The sequence below is a fragment of the Dama dama genome, chromosome 20, assembly GCF_033118175.1.
Source record: "Dama dama isolate Ldn47 chromosome 20, ASM3311817v1, whole genome shotgun sequence".
Lineage (NCBI taxonomy): Eukaryota > Metazoa > Chordata > Mammalia > Artiodactyla > Cervidae > Dama > Dama dama.
Genome location: NC_083700.1, coordinates 97,762,670 through 97,789,868, shown reverse-complemented (window position 1 = coordinate 97,789,868; position 27,199 = coordinate 97,762,670). Strand labels below are relative to the sequence as shown.

Sequence of the window (27,199 nt, the reverse complement as noted above, 5' to 3'; positions counted from 1 at the left end):
AAAGTCTGTCACTGTTTCCCACTGTTTCCCCATCTATTTGCCATGAAGTGATAGAACCAGATGCCATGATTTTAGTTTTCTGAATGTTGAGTTTTAAGCCAGCTTTTTCACTCTCCTCTTTCACTTTCATCAAGCGGTTCCTTAGTTCTTCTTCGCTTTCTGCCATAAGTGTGGTGTCAGCTGCATATCTAAGGTTATTGATATTTCTCCCGGAAATCTTGATTCCAGCTTGTGTACAGCCTTGACGTACTGCTTTTTCGATTTGGAACCAGTCTGTTGTTCCATGTCGAGTTCTAACTGTTGCTTCTTGACCCGTGTAAAGATTTTTCAGGAGGCAAGTCAGGTGGTCTGGTATTACCATCTCTTTCAGAATTTTCCATGGTTTGTTGTGATCGACAGAGTCAAAGGCTTTGGCATAGTCAATAAAGCAGAAGTAGATGTTTTTCTGGAACTGTCTTGCTTTTTTGATGATCCAGCGGATGTTGACACTTTGTTCTCTGGTTCCTCTGCCTTTTCTAAATCCAGCTGGAATATCTGGAAGTTCATGGTTCACGTACTATTGAAGCCTGGCTTGGAGAATTTTGAGCATTACTTTGCTAGCATATGAGATGAGTGCAATTGTGCAGGAGTTTGAGCATTCTTTGGCATTGCCCTTCTTTGGGACTGGAATGAAAACTGACCTTTTCCAGTCCTCTGGCCACTGCTGAGTTTTCCAAATCTGCTGGCATATTGAGTGCAGCACTTTCACAGCATCATCTTTCAGGATTTGAAATAGCTCAACTGGAATTCCATCACCTCCACTAGCTTTGTTTGTAGTGATGCTTCCTAAGGCCCACTTGACTTCACATTCCAGGATGTCTGGCTCTAGGTGAGTGATCACGCCATCATGGTTATCTGGGTCATGAAGATCTTTCTTGTATAGTGTGTATTCTTGCCACCTCTTCTTAATAGCTTCTGCTTCTGTTAGGTCTATGCCATTTCTGTCCTTTATTGTGCCCAACTTTGCATGAAATGTTCCCTTGGTATCTCTAATTTTCTTGAAGAGATCACTAGTCTTTCCCATTTTATTGTTTTCCTCTATTTCTTTGCACTGATCACTGAGGAAGGCTCTCTCCTCACTATTCTTTGGAACTCTGCATTCAAATGGGTCTATCTTTCCTTTTCTCCTTTGTCTTTAGCTTCTCTTCTTTTTTCAGCTATTTGTAAGGCCTCCTCAGACAACCATTTTGCCTTTTGCATTTTTACTGGTGGCTAGTATTTTACAAATCTGTCAGTAGCAGAACTTCCCTGGTGATCCAGGGGCTAAGATTCCAAGCTCCCAATGTAGGGGGCCAACGTTTGATCCCTGGTTAGGAACTAGATCCCACATGCTGCAACTAATGGTTCAAATGTTGCAACTAAAGATCCTTCATGCCACAACTAAGACCCAGTACCACCAAAGAAATAAATATTTTAAAAAATCTATTAGGAGCAATCAAGGAAAACATCCAGCACTCTATTTACTCTAGATAAAACACCTAAACTTCTACATCACTATTCACAGGATAAACAGAAAGAACCAAGGATTTTGCATGATCCTAGCAAGACTCCTGATCCTCCTATTGCTCAACACTTACAGCTTCAACTAATTGCCTTGAGACCTTCAGGACTAATCGCACAATGCCCTTTATGCCACACCACTTCAAGAAGTCCAGAGCTCCTAGGTCATTCCTCAATGCCCAGATACTAATCCCTGTCTCTATGGGCAATGAGACAATTCTCCATATGCCTCAGTACCACTTACTCCCCTTCCCTGCTTTATTTTTCTGCATAGTACTTGCCACCACCTGGTATTTAACTGTCTGTATTCTGACTCTTAAATGTAAGTTCCATCCATACAGAGATTTTTTTTTTTTTTTTTTTTTGTCTTTTTTGTTCATTGCTGTAATTCCAGAACCTAGAGTAGTCCCTGGTTACTGGTAGAGCTCAATGAATATGTGCAGAATAAATGGATACATACGTGTTAATTCAGTCAACAAATATTTGAGCACCTATAATATATCCCTAGGATACATTAGTGAACAAGAAAGGCATGGTCCCAATCCTGAGGCAGCTTACAGTTTGGGGGAAAGATGACATCAAACAAATACGACATAATTATGAGAAATGCTGTGAAGCACAGGATATGTAAAAGGGAAAACTAATCTAGCGGGATATGAATGAGGATTCCAAGCTAGAACCTGAAGAAATATATTTAAGCAAAGACTAAAGAAAAGGTAGGAATCAGGTGAGCAAGTCTGGAAGAGGAAATGGCAACCCACTCCAGTATTCTTGCCTGGAGAACCCCGTGGACAGAGAAGCCTGGTGGGCTATGGTCCATAGCGTCACAAAGAGTTGGACACAACTGAGCACACCACTACCACCAGGTGAGCAAATTAGAGCAAATGAAGATTCTAGATAAAGAGACTGTGCCAAGACCCTAAAAAGGAAATAGCTGCTTGTTTAGCAGCTTTGTTAAGAAAAAGTTATATGCAACAAATTACACCTATTTAAAGTACACAATAGGTTATGTTTTGATTTATTAAGTTTGACGTAAGTTTTGACAAACATACATGAAACCATCATCACAATTAAGATAATGAACATATCCATCTCCACCTTGGCACATAATAATCTGTATTTACTTAACTAATATTTATTGGTACCTAACCATGTGTCAGGCCCTGAACAAACATCGGTATATGATCCCAGCCCTTTGGTATTTAAAGATCAATATCTATCTAGCTCAAGGAAGCCAAAGTAAGCCAGTGTAACAATGTCTGGAAAAGTAGGCAGGGCCATACTTTAAAGAATATGTACCTTTGTGGTGGAGATCAGTCCTGGGTGTTCATTGGAAGGACTGATGTTGAAGCTGAAACTCCAATACTTGGGCCACCTGATGCAAAGAGCTGACTCATTTGAAAAGACCCTGATGCTGGGAAAGATTGAGGGCAGGAGGAGAAGGGGACGACAGAGGATGAGATGGTTGGATGGCATCACTGACTCGATGGACATGGGTCTGGGTGGACTCCGGGAGTTGGTGATGGACGGGGAGGCCTGGCATGCTGTGGTTCATGGGGTTGCAAAGAATCAGACACGACTGAGCGACTGAACTGAACTGATGTGGCTAACCATCATAATACATAGTTATTCAAGCTTCTTGACACTCTGCATTTAAGGTGATATTTATAAACCAAAAATTTCAATGATGTTAGTTTTTTAAGTATCTTTTAGACATTACAGTTTGTATCTATTTAGTATGTCTAACTTTTAAAAAATGTGTGCATCTGTCATTTTAAAATTTCAGGATGATAGAATAATACTTAGTATTATACCTTTCCACTTATATATATATTTTATTAAAAGACATTATAGATAGGTGGTATGACCTTGGTTTCCCAGGTGGCACAGAGGTCAAGAATTCGACTGCCAATGCAGAAGATACAGGTTCGATCCCAGGGTCAGGAAAATCCCCTGGAGTAGGAAATGGCAACCCACCTCAGTATTCTTACCTGGAAAATCCCATGGATAGAGGAGCCCGGTGGGTTACAATTCATGCGGTCACAAAGAGTTGGACCTGACTGATCATGCACACACATACTTAAAAGGCCTCATAGACCATGTTTTGTTTTTTATAAAAAGAGTAATGGGAGCAAGCAAGGCAGGGACTCAAACCATGCTAGACTTGAACGGGAAGCCATAAGAAGGTAGTAAGCAGGGCAGTGACCCAGTCACAACTGTCTTTTCAGAAAGATCATGCTGGGCTTCCCTGGAGGCTCAGTGGTAAAGAATCTTCCTGCCAGTGCCGAGGACATGGGTTCCATCCCTGGTCTGTGAAGAGCCCATATGCCATGGAGCAACTGATCTGTGCTCTAGAGATCGGGAGCCAGAACTACTCGTGTGCCTAGAGCCCATGGTCTGCAACGAGAAGCCACTGCAATGAAAAACCGGCACACCACAACTAGAGACTAGCCCTTGCTCACAGCAACTAGAGAAAAAAGCCCATGGAGCAACAAAGACCCAGCCCAGCCCAAAATAAATACATAATTTAGAAAAAGAAAGAAAGAAAGATCATGCTGAGAGATAGGTGAAGAATAGGGAAATGAAAGTAACGAGTAGCTTCTGGAGGAACTAGTTAAGCAAGTGCAGTAAGAGTTCTGGCAAGAGTTGATAATAGTTTGACCAAGGGTAATGGCAGCAGAAAGGATAAGTTTTAGACTGAGTCAAGAGATTTAGGAAGCAGGACCATCAGGACATAGTGGTGGATTAGATATGATGGGTAAGGAAAATGGAGGAGTCAAAGGTGAGTCTCAGTTTTCTGATTAAACAATTAGTTGGATGTGATGTCATTAGCAAGATAGCAGATTCCAGAGAAGACGATTTTGATAGAAACGGTGAGTTCAGTCTTGGACATAGTGAGTCTGATTATCCAAAGAGATACGTAAGCGGACACACCCAGAAGGCAGTTAATTATACCAAGATTGGATAGAACAGAAACAGATTGCAAAGGTGATGAAAAACCTTATTAGGCAAAGAAAAGAAATAAAAGGCATTCAAACTGGGATGGAAGAAGTAAAACTACTAACTCTATTCACAGATGGAATGGCCTTATATACAAGAAATCCTGAGGGATCTACACAAAAACTATTAGAGATAAATAAACAATTTCAGCAAGGTTATAAGATTAGTATACAAAAATCAATTGTACTAATATGCACTTGCTATGAACAAGGAAATTTTAGAAAAGCAATCAAAGATATAAAACCTTACCATCACCCCAGAAAGTTTTCTCACGGCCCTCACCAGTCAATCCCCTCCAGAGGCAATCACTGTTCTTCTTTTTTTTAATTATTGATTTCATGTCTTCAATTGTTTTCAAAGGAAATTTGGGTCTTCTTTCAGATGCTGAATCCACTCAACATCAACTCAGTTGTGTCTGACTCTTTGTGGTCTATGGACTGTAGCCTGCCAGACTCCTCTGTCCACGGAATTTTCCAGGCAAGAATTCTGGAATGGGTTGCCATTTCCCACTCCAGGGGATCTTCCTGACCTAAGGATAGAACCCACGGCTAATGATTGATTAGTTTTGCCTATTTTATTACTATTCGGTTATTATTTTTTTACTTCCCTGGTGGCTCAGACGGTAAAGCGTCTGCCTACAATGCGGGAGACCCGGGTTCAATCCCTGGGTCAGGAAGATCTCCTGAAGAAGGAAATGGTAACCCACTCCAGTGTTCTTGCCTGGAAAATCCCATGGACGGAGAAGCCTGGTAGGCTACAGTCCATGGGGTCCCAAAGAGTTGGACACGACTGAGTGACTTCACTTTCACTTATGCATTCTGGCCATAATGATATCAAACAACATGCACTCTTTTGAATGAGGCTTTTTTCACTTCGCATAATATTTTTGAGACATACTCATGTTGTTGAACGTATCAGTAGTTTGCTCCTCTTTCTAATGTGTAGTAGTCCACTGTATGACTAAAACAGTTTAGCCATCCTTCTGTTCATGCATAAAGGGCTATTACAACTAAAGCTGCTATGGACATTCTTGTACATGGTTTTTGTTGACAATTTTTGAAATGTGCTTTCATTTATTTTGAGTAAATACCTGAGTGGAATTTCTGATCATAGGGTAGATGTATCTGTAGACCATTTTCCAAAGTGGTTAATACCATTTTGACAGGGTTAGTTGCTGAGTCATGCCTGACTCTTTGCAGTCCCATGGACTGTAGCCTGCTGGGCTCCTCTGTCCATGGGATTCTCCAGGCAAGAATATTGGAGTGGTAGCCATTCCCTTCTCCAGGAGACCTTCCCAACCCAGGGATCGAACCTGGATCTCCTGCACTGCAGGCAGATTCTTTACCATTTGAACCCCAGGGAAGCGCCTTATACCATTTTTATATTAAAAAAAAACAATGTATAAGACTTCTGATTGCTTCATATCCTTACCAATATTTGGCTTTTTAATTTTAGCCATTCTGGTGGGAATACAGTAATACTATCTCACTGTGGCTTTAATTTACTTTTCCCTGATTACTAATAATGTTGATTGCCTTTTATTGTGCTTAGAAGCCATGTGTATAGAATAGTCTTTTGTGATGTGTTTATTTACATCTTTTGCCCATATTATATTGGTTTGCTTGTCTTGTTATTATTGAATAGCAAGAGTTCTTCATACATCTAGATATCAATCTTTCAAATATATGTTTGGCAAATAGTATCCCAAGTGATAAGTATTTATTGACTGAATTGCTTACAGTTTTTAAGTAAGGTTACAGAACTTTTCTCTTTGAAATCATATAGATTTGGATTTAAATCTTGGCTCTACCTATAACTAGCTGTGGGAATTTGAGCACAGTATTTAACTTTGGAGGTATTTTTTCCCATTTGTAAAACAGAGATAACACTTACCTTTATAGAGTTGTTATGACGATTTAGACAACAGATTTTGACATCTGGCATATAAAAGGTTTTCGATAAATGTTAGTTCTGTTCTTTTCTGATTTCGGGTCTATGATAATGTGGCAGTTGCTGCTTTAAATAGCTGAACTGCAATTCTTACGCTTTAAAACTCTATCAAAATTTGAATTTTCACAATGGCAAAAAGAACTGCAATAGTGGAAACCATAAACAATTAGGGCTCCTGGGAGGACAGTAATATATCTTTCTTTTATTCTAATTCAGTAACATATTCAAAGTAAGGCTGAACCTAAAGGCAGTTAAATCAAATGAAATTCATCTGGAGGTAAAATTGAAAAGAAAAAGGTGAAAAATTCAAATTGTGCTGTGCTAACAGTCATCTGTTACAGCACACGGAAAATTTAAATGACATGCTATTGCAAATACAATTGTACTAAATGCTGTCTGTACCACTCAGCTGTATTTCTTCTCTAGCAGAAATTCACATGAAAACAGGTTTAACTCAAAAGCTGTTTTATGGAATAATTTCAACATAATCAGACTTTAAACACAAGTTGTGCTGATAACTTACTATAAATAAGTTAATTCAGCTCTAACAATTACCATAATTGTTATTATACAGTATAGAACTTACTTTACTGTTTTGTGTTCTATTTGTTGCTATAAAAAATTTCAGGTTCTGGATCTAAATTCTGTCCCCTTGGTTTGCTAGTCAACTTAGTTAACTTTTCTAAATGTTGTTTCTTTCATTTATAAAATGGAGTTGGTAATATTATCTATTTTACGTCACTGCTATGAGGATTAAACAAGTTTATAAAGCCCTTAGCATGGAATACTTTTAGCATATAGCAAGCAATCAGTAAATACTAGTTATTTGTTATTGTTGTCAAAGTATGCTAGTCTTTTTTTTTTTTTTAAGTTTCCATGACTAGCCTGGGCTTCTCATTTTCCAATTTGGAGAGGTAACAGATATGATTATGATTCATCTGTCAAACTGACTAGAAAACAAAGGACAGATTATGTATTTTGCATTCTTCAGATCACTTTCTTGGAGAGACCTACTCTCTGAAACAGGTCCTTCATTTAAATTTTAACTTCTAATACTGTAAATATTGATAGATATGACCCACATAAGTAAATGCTATTTGGGAGGCCTCAGTAATTTTTAACAATGTAAAGAGGTCTTAAGACCAAAGCTGTATATTGTCACCCTGCTTATTTAATTTATATGCAGAGTACATCATGAGAAATGCTGGGCTGGAAGAAGCACAAGCTGGAATCAAGACTGCTGGGAGAAATATCAATAACCTCAGATATGCAGATGACACCACCATTATGGCAGAAAGTGAAGAACTAAAGAGCCTCTTGATGAAAGTGAAAGAGGAGTGCAAAAGTTGGCTTTTAAAGTTCAACATTCAGAAAACTAAGATCATGGCATCCAGTCCCATCACTTCATGGCAAATAGATGGGGAAACAGTGGAAACAGTGGCTGACTTTATTTTTCTGGGCTCCAAAATCACTGCAGATGGTGACTGCAGCCATGAAATTAAAAGACAGTCCTTGGAAGGAAAGTTATGACCAACCTAGACAGTATGTTAAAAAGCAGAGACATTACTTTGCCAACAAAGGTCTGTCTAGTCAAGGCTATGGTTTTTCCAGTGGTCATGTATTGATATGAGAGTTAGACTATAAAGAAAGCTGAGCATCGAAGTATTGATGATTTTGAACTGTGGTGTTGGAGAAGACTCTTGAGAGTCCCTTGGACTGCAAGGAGATCCAACCAGTTCATCCTAAAGGAGATCAGTCCTGGGTGTTCATTGGAAGGACTGATGTTGAAGCTGAAACTCCAATACTTGGGCCACCTGATGTGAAGAGTTGACCCATTTGAAAAGACTTTGATGCTGGGAAAGACTGAGGGCAGCAGGAGAAGGGGACGACAGAGGATGAGATGGTTGGATGGCATCACCGACTCGATGGACATGAGTTTGGGTGAACTCTGGGAGTTGGTGATGGACGGGGAGGCCTGGCGTGCTGTGGTTCATGGGGTCACAAAGAGTCGGACACAACTGAGCAACTGAACTGAACTGAATATAATGAACTGATTAGAAAATGTTAGTTGGAATTCTCCTGATTCAAAGTATATTACAGTCAAATTTCTGAGTAATTTATATTCCCTTTCTTTGGCTAGATTTAATTTGAGCAGTAATTAAGAACTGTACATATTCACTTTTCCCTATTGTAGTTATATTTACAGTAAGGTTATAAAAGCTAATTACAGCTTCAGGCCTAAGTTATGTTTTGATTGCTTTTTTTTTTTTTTACTATGAACTAGAACTGCATTAACTTAATGCAGTATGCATAGTTACTTTATGCCTATAAGACCTTATAACTAGTGATTAAAATTTTATGGTGATATGATTACTAAGAGAAAAAAAGTGCAAGTGTCAGTTGCTCAATTGTATCCGACTCTTTGCAACCTCGTGGACTGTAGCCCACCAGGCTCCTCTGTCCATGGAATGTTTCAGGCAAAAATACTGGAGTATGATTATTAATAAATACAGCTTATTTGCAAGACACAAATCTTTCCAAACAGTAAACCCACAGTGGGGCATGAAAATGAAAATATTGGGAAGCATGGCACTGAAATCAGCTCTTCACCTCCCACTCCCACTTTTACCCCATGCCACTGCCTTAAGCTAGTCACTTCTCTCACTTTTTTCTATTACAACAGTCTTCTATGTTCATTCTTTATTCTCACCAACCCATTCTCCACACTGAGACGAGAATGATCTCAAAATCAAATCTGGCCATGTCACTACCCTTGTTATTAAAAAGTGTGTATGGCTTCCCAACTATCTACAGCAGAGGACATAAACAGCCCACAGGTTAAGTAAAAAATAAAGGTAAAAGATTCCACCTCCCCCCACACACACACACGGGTGCTTGGGAAATATGATTTCACATTAAAAATGTCGATATATAACTTCACTTGTAAAAATCAGAAAATTTGGCAACACTGGGTCCAAATTTCCACATAGAAAACTGTGCTGGAGCAGAAGAAAGGACATGTAGGTAAGACAAGGCACATGTGATTTGTGACTTCCAGTTTGTTGTTGTTTAGTCGCTAAGTAGTGTCTGACTCTTTTTGCAACCCCGTGGACTGTAGCCTCCTCTTACACAGTTGGATTTTGAAAGAGAAGTAAAACAGTTCATTTTGTGGGGAAACAAATGTGAGAAGGACATTCCAAGCAGAAGGCACTAGATGTACAGCTTACAAGGTAAAAGAATGTGTGAAACAAAGTAGTGTATTTGAGAAATGATGAGCATCCATGGGATTTTCCAGGTATGAATACTGAAGTGGGTTGCCATTTCCTCCTCCAGAGGATTTTCCCAACCCAGGGATCAAACCTGAGCCTCCTGCATTGACAAGTGGATTCTTAACCATTGAACCACCTGGGAAGTCCGATTTTCAGTCCTTATCCAGGCCAATTTACTCAATTACCTTTCCTGCCTGACTCCCCATAAACAACTGAATTTGTGCCACATGCTTTACAGGATCGGAAAGGGCAATGGCACCCCACTCCAGTACTCTTGCCTGGAAAATCCCATGGACGTAGGAGCCTGGTGGGCTGCAGTCCATGGGGTTGCTGAGTCAGACACGACTGAGCAACTTCACTTTCACTTTCATGCACTGGAGAAGGAAATGGCAACCCACTCTAGTGTTCTTGCTTGGAGAATCCCAGGGATGGGGGAGCCTGGTGGGCTCCCATCTATGGGGTCTCGCAGAGTCGGACACGACTGAAGTGACTCAGCAGCAGCAGCAGCAGCAGCTTTACAGGATGTAGCCTAAACTCCTTAGAAAGACAGACCCTCAATGACCTAAGTTTCTCTCAATTTCCATCTCTCTTATACTTTTCCTTCACACACATGCTACACTCATCATGTCCCAAATCTACCACATTGTTTCACACATCCAATGGATGTTCGCAATTTGATCTCCGCTTCCCCTGCCTTTTCTAAATCCAGTTTGTACATCTGGAAGTTCTCAGTTTACGTGCTGTTCAAGCCTAGCTTGAAGGATTTTGAGCATTACGTTGCTAGCGTATAGTTCAGCTCACTTCAGTTGCTCAGTTGTGTCCGACTCTTTGTGACCCCATGAACCACAGCACGCCAGGCCTCCCCGTCCATCACCAACTCCCAGAGTCCACCCAAACTCATGTCCATCGAGTCGGTGATGCCATCCAACCATCTCATCCTCTGTCGTCCCCTTCTCCTCCTGCCCTCAATCTTTCCCAGCATCAGGGTCTTTTCAAATGAGTCAGCTCTTTGCATCAGGTGGCCCAAGTATTGGAGTTTCAGCGTCAACATCAGTCCTTCCAATGAACACCCAGGATTGATCTCCTTTAGGATGGACTGGTTGGTTTTCCTTGCAGTCCAAGGGATTCTCAATAGTCTTCTCCAACACCACACTTTAAAAGCATCAATTCTTCAGTGCTCAGCTTTCTTCACAGTCCAACTCTCACATCCATACATGACCACTGGAAAAGCCATAGTCTTGACTAGACGGGGCTTTGTTGACAAAGTAATGTCTCTGCTTTTTAATATGCTGTCTAGGTTGGTCATAACTTTCCTTCCAAGGAGTAAGCATCTTTTAATTTCATGGCTGCAGTCACCATCTGCAGTGATTTTGGAGCCCAGAAAAATAGTCAGCCACTTTTCCACTGTTTCCCCATCTATTCGCCATGAAGTGATGGGACCGAATGCTATGATCTTAGTTTTCTGAATGTTGAGATTTATGCCAACTTTTTCACTCTCTTCTTTCACTTTCATCAAGAGGCTCTTTAGTTCTTCTTCATTTTCTGCCATAATGGTGGTGTCATCTGCATATCTGAGGTTATTGATATTTCTCCCAGCAATCTTGATTCCAGCTTGTGCTTCTTCCAGCCCAGCGTTTCTCATGATGTACTCTGCAAAGAAGTTAAATAAGCAGGGTGACAATATACAGCCTTGACGTAGTCCTTTTCCTATTTGGAAACAGTCTGTTGTTCCATGTTCAGTTTTAACTGTTGCTTCCTGACCTGCATACAGGTTTCTCAAGAGGCAGGTCAGGTGGTCTGGTATTCCCATCTCTTTCAAAATTTTCCACAGTTTATTGTGATCCACACAGTCAAAGGCTTTGATGTAGTCAATAAAGCAGAAATAGATGTTTTTCTGGAACTCTCTTGCTTTTTTGATGATCCAGCGGATGTTGACACTTTGATCTCTGGTTCCTCTGCCTTTTCTAAAACCAGCTTGAACATCTGGAAGTTCACGGTTCATGTATTGCTGAAGCCTGGCTTGGAGAAATTTGAGCATTACTTTACTAGCGTGTGAGATGAGTGCAATTGTGCAGGAGTTTGAGCATTCTTTGGCATTGCCTTTCTTTGGGATTGGAATGAAAACGGACCTTTTCCAGTCCTGTGGCCACTGCTGAGTTTTCCAAACTTGCTGGCATATTGAGTGTGGCACTTTCACAGCATCATCTTTTAGGATTTGAAATAGCTCAGCTGGAATTCTATCACCTCCAGCAACTTTTTTCGTAGTGATGCTTGCTAAGGCCCACTTGACTTCGCACTGCAAGGTGTTGGGCTCTAGGTCAGTGATTACACCATCGTGGTTATCTGGGTCATGAAGATCTTTTTGACGTTCAGGAGAAGGTCTCCTGAAGATCTCCTGAAGATCATTTTTGTATAGTTCTTCTGTGTATTCTTGCCACCTCTTCTTAATCTCTTCTGCTTGTTAGGTCCAAACTATTTCTGTCCTCTACTATGCTCATCTTTGCATGAAATTTTCCCTGGTATCTCCAATTTTCTTGAAGAGATCTCGTCTTTCCCATTCTATTGTTTTTCTCTATTTCTGTGCATTTTTCACTTAGGAAGGCTTTCTTATCTCTCCTTGCTATTCTTTGGAACTCTGCATTCAGATGGGTATATCTTTCCTTTTCTCCTTTGTTGTTGCATAAATAACTTAAGCAAGACCAAGGAGCTAGTGACAGATTTGGAATTTCTCTTTTTTCACTGTTGGTAGTATTTTATTATCCTATTGTTTTTTTTTTTTTAAATTGAAGTACAGTTGATTTACCATGCTGTGTTGGTTTCTAGTGTATAGCAGAGTAATTCAGTTATACATATATATACATGTATTCTTTCTCATATTCTTTTCCATTATGGATTATTATAGGATAGTGAATATAATTCCTGGTGCTATACAGTAGGACCTTGTTGTTCATCTATTTTACATATAGTAGCTTGTATCTTTAATCCCATATCCTAATTTATCCCTCCCCCCACCTTCCCCCTGGCAACCACAATTTTGTTCTCTATGTCTGTGAGTCTGTTTCTGTTTCATAGGTAAATCCATTTGTGTCATATCTTAGTCTCCACAATAAGTGGTATCATATGGTATTTGCCTTTCTCTTTCTGGCTTATTTCACTTAGTATTATAATCTCTAGGTCCATCCATGTTGCTACAAATGAATGGCATTATTTCATTTTTTATGGCTGAGAAGTAGTATTCCATATTCTTTCCGCCCACCCCGACCCCCCCCAGATATTCAACCAGTTCCTTTATTGGGTCGATCCTTATCTGCAATCAGAGATAGTTTTACATTCTATTATTAGAAGCCTTCTTGAAACTGTATTGACATTTCAATCAGTTTTGAATAACCCCAAATGAGCAACTCATTCAAAGCCTTAGGCCAACCAAGAAGAGGATCCTAAGCTCTTCAAATCTCAGATTTGGATTCCTGAAACAGCCATCTTAATTCTCTCTGGCCTCTCTGCTCTGTCTCTCTGATAATGTATACCACATCTTCTTATCCATTAATCTGTCAATGGACATATAGGTGACTTCCATGTCCTGGCTATTGTAAACAGTGCTACTATGAACATTCAGGTACTTGGATCTTTTAAAATTAGTTTTCTGTGGATATATGTCCAGGATTGGGATTGCTGGATCATACAGTAACTCTAATTTTAGTTTTTTGAGGAACTTCCATGCTGTTTTCCATAGTGGCCGCGCCAATTTACATTCCTACTAACAGTGTAGGAGTGTTCCATTTTTTTCATAGCCTCTGCAGCATTTGTTCTTTCTAGACTTTGTAATATTGGCCATTCTGACCAGTGTACGTCAGTGTAGTTTTGATTTGCATTTCTCTAATAATTAAGCACTGCCGAATGTCTTTTCCTGTGCCCACTGGCCAACTGTATGTCTTCTTTAGAGAAATGTTTATTTAGGCCATCTGCCCATTTTCTGATTGGGTTGTTTGTATTTCTGTTATTTAGCCGTATGAGCTGTTTGTATTTTGAAAATAAAGCACTTGTCAGTCGTATCCTTTGCAAATATTTTTTCCCATCCCATATGTTATCTTTTCATTTTGTTTATGGTCTCCTATACTGTGCAACAGCCAGTAAGTTTGATTAGGTCCCATTTGTTTATTAATATTTTGCTCTTATATCTACTGCATGGGGAAACTGACCTAGGAAAACACTACTACGGTTTACATCAGAGAACGTTTTGTTTATGTTCAGTTCTAGAAGGTTTATGGTGTCATATCTTAAGTCTTTAAGCCATTTTGAGTTTTTTTGTGTGTGTATGGTATGAGGAAGTGTTGTAACTTCGTCGATTTACATGCAGCTGTCCAGTTTCCTCAATACCACTTGCTCGAGAGACTGTCTTTTCTCCATTGTATATTCTCGCCTCCTTTGTCAAAGATTAATTGACCATAGGTTTGTGGACTGACTTCTGGGCTCTCTATTCAACACAGTTGGAATTTGAACCTTAATCTCTCTAAGGTCCGTACTATTTATCACCAGGCTATACTATCTCTTTTTATTTGACTCAAATGATATAAAACTGTCAAATTAACTTTCCTAATATATTTCATCATATCAGCTTTCTAATCAGGTATCTCCAACAGTTCCCTACTGTAAACAAATCCAAATCATTCTACTTTTATACTCCTAACTGCCTATCGCAGTTTAACTCACAATTCAAGTTTAATATATAGTCTCAACTAATTCTACTCACATTATTGAATGAATGAATGAATAAATAGATGAGAAACCTTCAACTGTACTGATAATCTGTAGTAGATGATAGGATCTTAATACTTTCTTTGTGTGTGCGTGCATGTGAGGTCGCCTCAGTCATGTCTGACTCGCTGCAACCCTATGGACCATAGCCCGCCAGGCTCCTCTGTCCATCAGATTCTTCAGGCAAGAATCCTAGAGTGGGTTGCTGTGCCCTCCTGCAGGGGATCTTCCTGACCCAGGGACTGAACCCATGTCTCCTATGTCTCCTGCACTGGCAGGCTGGTTCTTTACCACTTGTGTCACATGGGAAGAAGCCCCAATACTTTCTTTAGCATTTTCCAACTCAGGAATCTGTATTTGTTGAGTAAATATTAATAGTTGTACTTGCCGCTCAAAAAAATTAATCTGTTCCCCAAAAGGAGATAAAATGTCAACTTCATTTGTAATAAATAGCATATATGTTCATTTAGCAACATTATAATAACTGAAGAACCTAGTACCAAATTAGTACTACAAATATATTCTTAGCAGAGTGAGCTAAAATGAGCAAATATGTTCTTTAAAAAATGAAATATTTTATTATGCAGAAAACTGGAAAAAATTCTAATTCACAGTCCTGTAGCAAACTTACCACACATGATTTTAGACAAGTCACAACTAATATCAATACAGAACTTTATATTTCAGCAAGCACTTCAGATATATTATCTTCTGTAACTGAACTCTAGAGGAAAACATTCTGTCAAAAAGGAGCTAGGAAGATTGTGGCATACTTTTTTTCTCCACAAAATGTCCTTATAATCTTCCCAGAACCTCTAGGATCACAGGGTTTAGAGCAGTTAGCAAACAAACCACATATTTAGATTACAACTATCATGTAAACCATCTTTTTTTTTAAGTTCCCCGACCAGAGATCAAACCCCACTCCAGTAGTGAAAGTGCTGAATCCTAACCACTGAACTACCAGGGAACTCCTGTGAATTCACTCTTAAAATGAGTTTTATAAACCACTCATCAGTAAAACTTCTAAATGTTCTACCTGCTTTCTTCCTTGTATTGCTTTCTAAAAAATTCTATAATGAAAAGTGAAATTACCTAAATTGCTATTGGTAAATCATAAAGGCAATTAAAAAAGGTGAATAAAATCAACAATATATTCTCCATTCATGAAGTCACCTGTTCTGCTTTTCTATCTATCAAAATGAATTATTTCCTTGATTTAAATTATAACTATCACTAAGGTCAACCATTTCATACTACTGGAGAAAAAGTTCATATTGTAAGAATACATAATAGGTCCATGATATATTAATATACTAGGCTCAACAATAGATTTAGTGTTCCAGTACAGCATCAGCTACATAGTTTTTTTAAGTCTGTGCACTAAAGATGTGATATGATCTATAAGGTAAGAATGAGTGTTATTAAAGGCAATAAAGATTAGTCATAGTCTATATACAAAATCTATGTCTGAATTTTCTTAGTTATGAACAGGAAAGGAATAACTTCAGCATATAATGTGTTCACGTAACTGATTTGTTTTGCCCTTCTCAATCACTCTTTTGGATTTAAGCTGTTCATTTTATTTTTCACTATGCATAACTGAAAACAGCATAATGATTAAGATTTTGGACACAGGTACCAGACTGTCTTGGTTCTAACCTCAGCTCTGCCACTTAACTAGTTATGTGATGTTGGACACATTGCCAACATCCACTGGATCATTGAAAAAGCAAGAGATTTCAGAAAAACATCTACTTCTGCTTTATTGATTACACTAAAGCCTTTGACTGTGTTCAGTTCAGTTCAGTCGCTCAGTCGTGTCCGACTCTTTGCGACCAATGAATCGCAGCACACCAGGCCTCCCTGTCCATCACCAACTCCCGGAGTCTACCCAAACCCATGCCCATCGAGTCGGTGATGCCATCCAGCCATCTCATCCTCTGTCGTCCCTTTCTCCTCCCGCCCTCAATCCTTCCAAGCATCAGGAGTCAACTTCCAACGAGTCAACTCTTCGCATGAGGTGGCCAAAGTATTGGAGTTTCAGCTTCAACATCAGTCCTTCCAATGAACACCCAGGACTGATCTCCTTTAGGATGGACTGGTTGGATCTCCTTGCAGTCCAAGGGACTCTCAAGAGTCTTCTCCAACACCATAGTTCAAAGGCATCAATTTTTCAGTGCTCAGCTTTCTTCACAGTCCAACTCTCACATCCATACATGACCACTGGAAAAGCCATAGTCTTGACTAGACGGGGCTTTGTTGACAAAGTAATGTCTCTGCTTTTTAATATGCTGTCTAGGTTGGTCATAACTTTCCTTCCAAGGAGTAAGCATCTTTTAATTTCATGGCTGCAGTCACCATCTGCAGTGATTTTGGAGCCCAAAAAAATAAAGTCAGTCACTGACTGTGTAGACCACAATAAACTGTGGGAATTCTTAAAGAGATGGGAACATCAGACCACCTGACCTGCCTCCTGAGAAACCTATATGCAGGTCAAGAAGCAACAGTTAGAACCAGACATGGAATAACAGACTGGTTCCAAATAGGAAAAGGAGTAAGTCAAGGCTGTATATTGTCACCCTGCTTATAACTTCTGCACAGAGTACACCATGCGAAATGAGGGGCTGGATGAAGCACAAGCTGGAATCAAGATTGCCTGGAGAAATATCAGTAACCTCATATACCCAGATGACATCACCCTTATGGCAGAAAGTGAAAAAGAACTAAAGAGCCTCTTGATCAAAGTGAAAAGGAGAGTGAAAAAGTTGGCTTAAAATTCAACATTCAAAAAACGAAGATCATGGCATCCAGTTCCATGACTTTATGGCAAATAGATGGGGAAACAATGGAAACAGTGAGAGCCTTTATTTTTTTGGGCTCCAAAATCACTGCAGATAGTGACTGCTGCCATGAAATTAAAAGATGTTTGCTCTTTGGAACAAAAGCTATCACCAACCTAGACAGCATACTAAAAAGCAAAGACATTACTTTGTCAACAAAGGTCCACCTAGTCAAAGCTATGGTTTTTCCAGTAGTCATGTAAGGATGTGAGAATTGGACTATAAAGAAAGCTGAGCACCAAAGAATTGATGCTTTTGAACTATGGTGTTGGAGGAAACTCTTTAGAGTCGCCTGGACTGCAAGAAGATCTAACCAGTCCATCCTAAAGGAAGTCGGTCCTGAATATTCATTTGGAAGGACTGATGCTGAAGCTGAAACTCCAATACTTTGGCCACCTGATGCGAAGAACTGACTCATTGGAAAAGACCCTGATGCTGGGAAAGATTGAAGGCAGGAGGAAAAGGGGACGACAGAGGATGAGATGGTTGGATGGCATCACCAACTCAATGGACGTGAGTTTGGGCAAGCTCTGGGAGTTGGTGATGGACAGCGAAGCCTAGCGTGCTGCAGTCCATGGGGTTGCAAAGAGTCAGACACGACTGAGTGACTGAACTGAACTGAACTGATAAGGTTCAGGGATTGGTGGTATAGTGGTGAACATAGCTGCCTTCCAAGCAGCTGACCTGGGTTTGATTCCCAACCAACACAACCTTCACTTTTGGGTTTCCTTTGTGACTCAGAGAGTAAAGAATCTGCCTGCAATGCAGGAAACCTAGGTGTGATCCCTGGGTTAGGAAGATCCCCCGGAGAAGGGAATGGCAACTCATTCCAGTATTCTGGCCTGGAGAATTTCATGGACAAAGGAGCCTGGCGGGTCACAGTCCATGGGGTCACAAAGAGTTGGACTCAAATGAACAACTGACACTTCCAAAAGGCTTAAAGTCAGAGAGAGAAAATGTGACAATAGAAGCAGAGGTTGGAATGACAGGCTCTGAAAATGGAAGAAAGATCCATGAGCCACAAAATGCTAATGTGGCTTCTAGAAGGTAGAAAAAGGCATGGAAAGAGACTTTCCCCTAGGGTGACTAGACATAACAAAGCTCTGTTGACAACTTGGTTTTTGCCCAGAAAGACCTGTTTCAGATTTCTGATTTCCAGAACTATAAAGTATAATATGCGCTGTTTTAAGCTTCGAAGTCTGTGTTACCTGTTACAGCAGTAATAGAACACTAACACAAACGGCAACATTGATTTATACAAATTAATCTACAGATTCAATGCAATCCCTATCAAAATCCCAGCTGGCTTTTTTGCAGAAATTGACAAGCTGATCCTAAAATTCATACAGAAACTCAAGAGAACCAGGATAGTCAAAACAGTCTTGAAAAATAACACTAGTAATCAAAACAATATGGTACTGGCATAAAAACAGACAGATAGACCAGTGGAACCATATGAAAAGCCAGGAATAACCCCATGCATAAATGGTCAACTAATATTTGACAAGGGCCAAGAAAATCCAATGGGAAAAGGATAGTTTCTTTAATAAACGGTGTTGGGAAAACTGTATATACACATATAAAAGAAAAGTTGGACCTTTTTCTTAGCACTCACAAAATATTAACTCAAAGAGAATTAAATTTAAGACCTAAAACTACAAAACACCTAGAAGAAAATATAGGGGAAGGGCTCCATCATCTGGGTCTTGGCAATGACTTTTTGACAACAGAACCACAAGCAACAAAAGCAAAAATAAACAAGTGGGACTACATCAAGCTAAAAACTTCCTGCACGGCAAAAGAAATAACTAACAAAATGAAAAGGCAACCTATGGAATGGGAGAAAACATGTGCAAACCATACAATGCATAAAGGGTTAATATCCAAAATGTGTAAGGAACTAATATAACTCAAAAGCAAAAACATAAAGAATCCAATTTAAAAATGGGTGGGGGATTTGAATAAACAGTTTTCCAAAGAAGACATGCAAATGAAAAGGTGTTCAATGTCTTTGTGTGTATATGCTAAGTTGCTTTAGTTGTATCTGACTCTTTTTGACCCTATGGATTGTAGCCCACCAGCTTCTCTGTCAACTTCTTCAGGGAAATGAAAGTCAAAACCATAATGAGATACCACCTCCCACCTCTTAGAATGACTATTATAAAAAAAAAGAGAGAGATAACAAATTCTGTCCAGGATGAGGAGAAAAAGGAAATCTTGGTGCACTGTTGGCAGGAATGTAAACTAGTACGCCCACTATGGGAAAACATTGTGAAAGTTCCTCAGAAATTAAAAAAGCAAACTACTGTACGATCCAGCAATCCCACTTTCAGTTATACATCAAAAGAATGAAATCACTATCTCAAAGAGATATTAGCACTCCCATGTTTACTGTAGCATTATTTACAATAGCCAAGACATGGAAACAACCTAACTATCAATCAAGGGATGAACAGATAAAGAAAATGTAGTGTGTGTGTGTGTGTGTGTGTGTGTGTATTATTCGGTCATAAAAAAGAAGGATATTTTCCCATTTGTGACAACACGCGTGGACCTTGAGGGCATTAAGCTAAGTGAAATAAGTCATCCAGAAAAGAACAAATACTGTATAATGTCATTTATATGTGTAATCTAAAAACACCAAACTCATAGAACAGAGAATAGAATGGTAGTTGCCAAGGGCTGAGGGGAGAACAGGATATGTTGGTCAAACTTACAGTTATAAGATGAGTTAGTTCAGTTCAGTCACTCAGTTGTGTCCGACTCTTTACGACCCCATGGACTGCAGCACGCCAGGCTTCGCTGTCCATTACCAACTCCCAGAGTTTACCCAAACTCACGTCCACTGAGTCAGAGACACTATCCAACCATCTCATCCTCTGTCAGCCCCTTCTCCTCCTGCCTTCAATCTTTCCCAGCATCAGGGTCTTTTCCAATGAGTCAGTTCTTCACATCAGGTGGCCAAAGTACTGGAGTTTCAGCTTCAGCCTCAGTCCTTCCAAATGAATATTCAGGACCAACTTCCTTTAGGATGGACTGGTTGGATCTCCTTGCAGTCTAAGGGATTCTCAAGAATCTTCTCTAACACCATAGTTCAAAAGCATCAATTCTTCAGCACTCAGCTTTCTTTATAGCCCAACTCTCACACCCATACATGGCTATTGGAAAAACCATAGCTTTGACTAGACGAACCTTTGTTGGCAAAGTAATGTCTCTGCTTTTTAATATGCCATCTAGGTTGGTCATAACATTTCTTCCAAGGAGCAAGCATCTTTTAATTTCATGGCAGCAGTCACCATCTGCAGTGATTCTGGAGCCCAAAAAAATAATGTCTCTCACTGTTTCCACCATTTCCCCATCTATTTGCCATGAAGTGATGGGACCAGATGCCACGATCTTAGTTTTCTGAATGTTGAGTTTTAAGCCAACTTTTTCACTCTCCTCTTTCACTTTCATCAAGAGGCTCTTTAGTTCTTCTTCACTTTATGCCATAAGGGTGGTATCATTTGCATATCTGAAGTTGTTGCTATTTCTCCCAGCAATCTTGGTTTTAGCTGTGCTTCATCCAGCCCAGCGTTTCTCATGATGTACTCTGCATATAAGTTAAATAAGCAGGGTGACAATATACAGCCTTGACGTACTCCTTTCCCTATTTGGAACCATTCTGTTGTTCCACGTCCAGTTCTAACTGTTGCTTCCTGACCTGCATACAGATTTCTCAAGAGGCGGGTCAGGCGGTCAGGTATTCCCATCCTTTTAAAAATTTTCCAGAGTTTGTTGTGGTCCACAGAATCAAAGGCTTTGGCGTAATCAGTAAAGCAGAAGTAGATGCTTTTCTGGAATTCTCTTGTTTTTTCAATGATCCAGTGGATGTTGGCAATTAGATCTCTGGTTCCTCTGCCTTTTCTAAATCCAGCTTGAACATCTGGAAGTTCATGTTTCACATACTGTTGAAGCCTGACTTGGAGAATTTTGAGCATTACTTTGCTAGCGTGTGAGATGAGTGCAATAACATGAGTAAGTTCCAGGAACCTAATGTACAGCATGATGACTACAGCTAACATTAATGTACTATATACTTGAAAGTTGTTATGAGAATAGATATTTAATATTCTCACCAGAAAAACAAGAAAATGGTATGTGAGGTGAAGAATGTGTTAACTAACCTTACTGTGGTAAACATTTCATAATATATACATATATCAAATCATCACATCATATCCCTTAAACTTGCATAATATTACATGTCAATTACCTCAATAAAGCTGGAAAAAGAAAGAAATAAAAGAACAAAGTTCAAAACTCACTTTCCAATTTCAATACTACAGAGCAACACAAATCAAAATAGTGTGATATTAACAGAAGGAAAGACATAGATCAATGGAACAGAACTGAGAATCCAGAAATAAATTTAATTAATTTTCAATTAACTTTCAACAAGAGTGCCAAAACTATTCGTTGGGAAAAGAACCATCATTTAAACAAATAATGTTGGGACAACTGAGTAGCCACATGCCAAAGAATGAAGTTGAAGACCTTTCTGACACCATATACAAAAATCAACTCAAAATGGAACACAGACAGAAGTAGAAGAGCTAAAATTATAAATGCCATAAAAGAAAACACAGAAGTAAATCTTCATGTTCTTGTGCTAGGCAGTATGTGAAACGTGAACTTCCAGATGTTCAAGCTGGATTTAGAAAAGGCAGAGAAACCGGAGATCAAATTGCCAACATCCACTGGATCATTGAAAAAGCAAGAGAATTCCAGAAAAACATCTACTTCTGCTTTACTGATTACACCAAAGCCTTTGACTCTGTGGTTTCTTAGAAATGTTATCAATAAAGCAAGCAACAAAGAAAAAAATAAACTGTACTTCATTAGAACTAAAAACTTTTGTGCTTCAAAGGATATTACCAATGAAGTGAAGAGACAACCCACAAAGTAGAAGAATATGTTTATAAATCACATATGTGACAAAAAACTACTATCCAGAAAAAATAAATAACTTACAACTCAACAATAAAAACACAACCCAACTTAAAAATGGGCAAAGGATCTGAAGAGCCATTTCTCCGAAGAAGATATACAAATGGCCAATAAACAACTGGAAAGATGCTCAGCATCATTAGTCATCAGAGAAATGCAAATCAAAATCAACCACAATGAAATACTGCTTCATTCCCACTAGGATGGTAATAATAAAAAAGATAGATAATAGTAAACTTTGACAAGGATGCAGAGAAATTGAAATTCTCATATATTGTGAAGGCAGGGGGGTGTAAAATGGTGTAGACACTTTGGAAAATAGTTTGGCAGTTCCTCAAAAAGTTAAACACAGAGTTACCATATGACTCAACAATTCTATTCCCAAAAGAGATGAAAAAATATGGCCACACAAAAGTTTGTACATGAATGTTCATGGCAACATTACTGATAACCAAAAGGGAAACAATGTAAAAGTTCAAGAACTAAGTAAAAGATAAGCAAAATGCAGTATATTCACACAGTGAAATATTATTCAGCCATAACAAGGAATGGAGTACTGATGCATGTAACAACACAGATGAACCTTGAAAACTTATGCTTAAATAAAAATTAGTGGTTGCTTAGGGTTAGAGGGGATGATAGGATTAGGGAGTGATATAAGGGTAGTATAGGGTTTCCTTTAAGATGATAAAAATGTTCTAAAATGGACTGTGGTGATGGCTGCCCATATCTGTGACTATCCTAAAAAACATTTAACTGTACACTTCAAGTGGGTGAGTTGTGTAGTACGTGAATTATATCTTGTCAAAAGTGGGAAGGAAGAAAGGGAGGGAGAAGAAAGGATAGAGGGAGGAGGGAGGAAAGAAGGAGAGGAAAGAAGGAAAGGAAAGAGTATCTGCCAAGAGAGCCCCCAGGTTCAAAATATTAAGTCTCTTCAGGGACACTGCTGATATTCTCATCTTCAAAACCTCATCGAGCAGGCTTGGCTTCAGAGCAGAAGGAAGGTTCCTCACTAAAACCTTCAGCAATGTTAGCACGTCTTGATGGTTTGCTAAATGACATAATTATCAAATGGCTATATAACTGCATTAAGTTAAGATCCAGCTTCTCAATTTTTCTATTCTAATCTCTAATAGGTAATGGGAAGTGGGTGCTAAACAACCACTCATTACTAACTAAAGTTCTAAATAAAACTATACCAAAATACTACAAATAAAACCATAATATTTTAAGTAACTTCTTTTGTTGCTAATTATCCTGACAATATATTAATAATATTTGCAAGAGACAACACAAGAGATGACAATCTACAAAACTCTGCAATTAGTATCCCCATCATGTATCAAACAAACATTAATGAAACAGATTCAACAAGGTTCTGTTTGATCTTTAAAACCCACATAATAGATCTGATTTTAATGTCACATATCATGCTACCTTAGCAACATATGGTGTAAATGAAATTAAGCAGATTTACCAACACAAAGAAAAGTAACATCAGGAAGTAGATGACATTTAGCATGGAGGTTACCACTGGAGCATCTCTTAATAACTTCCTTGTCCAATGTTGACAGTAAATAAACAAGTACAGTGCCAAGACCTAAAAAGGGCATGGTAACTAGGCTCAGACTCCTCAGTCATGACCGCCATCCCATCTGGTAAGTCATTTAGACAGGAAGAGATTCTGGACAAGAATCTAGAGATTAGTGGAGGGAGACAGACTAATCAGTTGTCATCTGAAGACTAGCTGTAGTGAAAGAGGTTGTAACTGGTCCACTAATCTCACATTTGTCAATTCCCAACATTTTAAAAGAGATCAAACAGAATACTGGAGAAGTTGTTCACACATGGGGTGAAATTACTATCTGAAATTAACTCAAGAGGCACAAGGAACACAGTGCTCAGACACTCCAGTCAAGACCAAGGCACTTATTCCTCTAATTGCCAGGAGAGTTGGATGCTCAGTTCAGTTCAGTCACTCAGTCGTGTCCGACTCTTCACAACCCCATGAATCACAGCACGCCAGGCCTCCCTGTCCATCACCAACTCCTGGAGTTTACCCAAACCCAGGTCCATCGAGTCAGTGATGCCATCCAGCCATCTCACCCTGTGTCGTCCCCTTCTCCTCCTGTCCTCAATCCCTCCCAGCATCAGGGTCTTTTCCAATGAGTCAACTCTTCTCATGAGGTGGCCAAAGTACTGGAGTTTCAGCTTCAGCATCAGTCCTTCCAGTGAACACCCAGGACTGATCTCCTTTAGGATGGACTGGTTGGATCTCCTTGCAGTCCAAGGGACTCTCAAGAGTCTTCCCCAACACCATAGTTCAAAAGCATCAATTCTTCGGCGCTCAGCTTTCTTCACAGTCCAACTCTCACATCCATACATGACCACTGGAAAAACCATAGCCTTGACCAGACAGACCTTTGTTGGCAAAGTAATGTCTCTGCTTTTAAATATGCTATCTAAAAAAATAATAAATAAATAAATAAATATGCTATCTAGGTTGGTCATAACTTTCCTTCCAAGGAGTAAGCGTCTTTTAATTTCATGGCTGCAGTCACCATCTGCAGTGATTTTGGAGCTCAAAAAAATAAAGTCTGACACTGTTTCCACTGTCTCCCCATCTATTTCCCATGAAGTGATGGGACCAGATGCCACGATCTTAGTTTTCTGAATGTTGAGCTTTAAGCCAACTTTTTCACTCTCCTCTTTCACTTTCATCAAGAGTCTTTTTAGTTCTTCTTCACTTTCTGCCATAAGGATGGTGTCATCTGCATATCTGAGGTTATTGATATTTCTCCGAGCAATCCTGATTCTAGCTTGTGCTTCTTCCAGCGCAGCATTTCTCATGATGTACTCTGCATATAAGTTAAATAAGCAGGGTGACAATATACAGCCTTGACATATTCCTTTTCCTATTTGGAACCAGTCTGTTGTTCCATGTTCAGTTCTAACTGTTGCTTCCTGACCTGCATATAAGTTTCTCAAGAGGCAGGTCAGGTGGTCTGGTATTCCCATTTCTTTCAGAATTTTCCACAGTTTATTGTGATCCAGAAAGTCGAAGGCTTTGGCGTAGTCAATAAATGTTTTTCTGGAACTCTCTTGCTTTTTCGATGATCCAGTGGATGTTGGCTATTTGATCTCTGGTTCCTCTGCCTTTTCTAAAACCAGCTTGAACATCTGGAAGTTCACGGTTCATGTATTGCTGAAGCCTGGCTTGGAGAAATTTGAGCATTACTTTACTAGCGTGTGAGATGAGTGCAATTGTGCAGGAGTTTGAGCATTCTTTGGAACTGTGTTTCTTAGGGACTGGAATGAAAACGGACCTTTTCCAGTCCTCTGGCCACTGCTGAGTTTTCCAAATCTGCTGGCATACTGAGTGCAGCACTTTCACAGCATCATCTTTTAGGATTTGAAATAGCTCAATTGGAATTCCATCACCTCCACTAGCTTTGTTCATAGTGATGCTTTCTAAGGCCCACTTGACTTCACATTCCAGGATGTCTGGCTCTAGGTGAGTGATCACACCATCATGATTATCTGGATCATGAAGATCTTTTTTGTATAGTTCTTCTGTGTATTCTTGCCACCTCTTCTCAATATCTTCTGCTTCTGTTAGGTCCATACCATTTCTGTCCTTTATTGAACCCATCTTTGCATGAAATGTTCCCTTGGTATCTCTAATTTTCTTGAAGAGATCTCTAGTCTTTCCCATTCTTTGTTTTCCTCTATTTCTTTGCATTTATCGCTGAGGAAGGCTTTCTTATCTCTCCTGGCTATTCTTTGGAACTCTGCATTCAAGTGGGAATATCTTTCCTTTTCTCCTTTGCTTTTCACTTCGCTTCTTTTCACAGCTATTTGTAAGGCCTCCTCAGACATCCATTTTGCCTTTTTGCATTTATTATAGCAGCTCACAACCAAGACCTCCTCCACAAACTGCCCTCAACCAAAGTACCATGGGTTGCATTCTTTGAAAGCAGAAACTGAGAGGGAGCTTGGGATACAAGATGCTTAGTAGAAATCAATACCTGTGATGGAAAGGCAGCAGAAGCAGGACTGAGAAGAGGAAGAAGTCAAACTGTAATGCAGGCCTGACGACCAGGAACGGTTCTCTGAACAAGTACTGCCTGTCAAACAGTTCCATCTTGGGCCAAAACAGCTGGACCTTTATACCCCCATCTTGCTCAGCCATTTGAAAACTGCTCCTGGAAGACTGTGACCTAAGGTGAAGCAGCTCTCTGTAGGTGAGACAGATCCTGAACCAGCTGATAACTGGAAACCATCTGCTTAAAGCACTTCCTGCAGCTGGGAAGGAGAACTGGGAGTTCTATTTCTACTGCAGAAAGAAACTGCTCCACCCAAGGTTACACCCCTATGCCTTCAGGTCAGCCACATAGACCGGATGCTGGGAAAGACTGAGGAATGGAGGAGTAGGGGGAATTAGGAGCTAAGATGGTTGGATGCCATCACTGACTCATTGGACATGAGTTTGAGCAAACTCCAGGAAATAGTGAAGGACAGGGAAGCCTGGTGTTCAGCAGTCCATGGGGTTGCAAAGAGTTGGACACAACTCAGCAATTGAATAACAACAATTCCAGACAGCTCTGAAGTGTCATCCAAGCTCCAAAATTCCCCAAAATATGGACTAACATCTCTGTTGCAACTGCATCAGTTCAATCCTTCTGCCCTCCTAATCTTGCTTCCCTCACTCCATTACAAGTATTGTTCCTCAATAAACCTGCAAGCAAATCTCCATTTTAGAGTTTATTTCCCAGGGAACATAACCTAAAAAATCTGATTCCATAGGAAAATTCAATAAAGAAGTAGCTATGACCTACTCTATTCATTAACTTC

At 39.6% G+C, this 27,199-nt stretch overlaps 2 protein-coding genes across 2 annotated transcripts in view; both read right to left on the bottom strand.

Annotated features, from left to right (window-relative positions):
• ZSWIM5 (zinc finger SWIM-type containing 5) overlaps positions 1–27,199 on the bottom strand; it is a 163,504-nt gene that overhangs the window by 115,696 nt on the left and 20,609 nt on the right. The gene's annotated exons all lie outside the window — the stretch shown is intronic.
• On the bottom strand, positions 21,133–26,060 carry LOC133041623 (uncharacterized; the record flags this gene model as incomplete). Its single annotated transcript, XM_061122468.1, has 2 exons — positions 25,444–26,060; positions 21,133–21,202 (listed from the first exon to the last, which is right to left on the bottom strand). Coding segments are annotated over exons 1-2 (687 nt in total), but the record flags the coding sequence as incomplete, so codon positions are not given.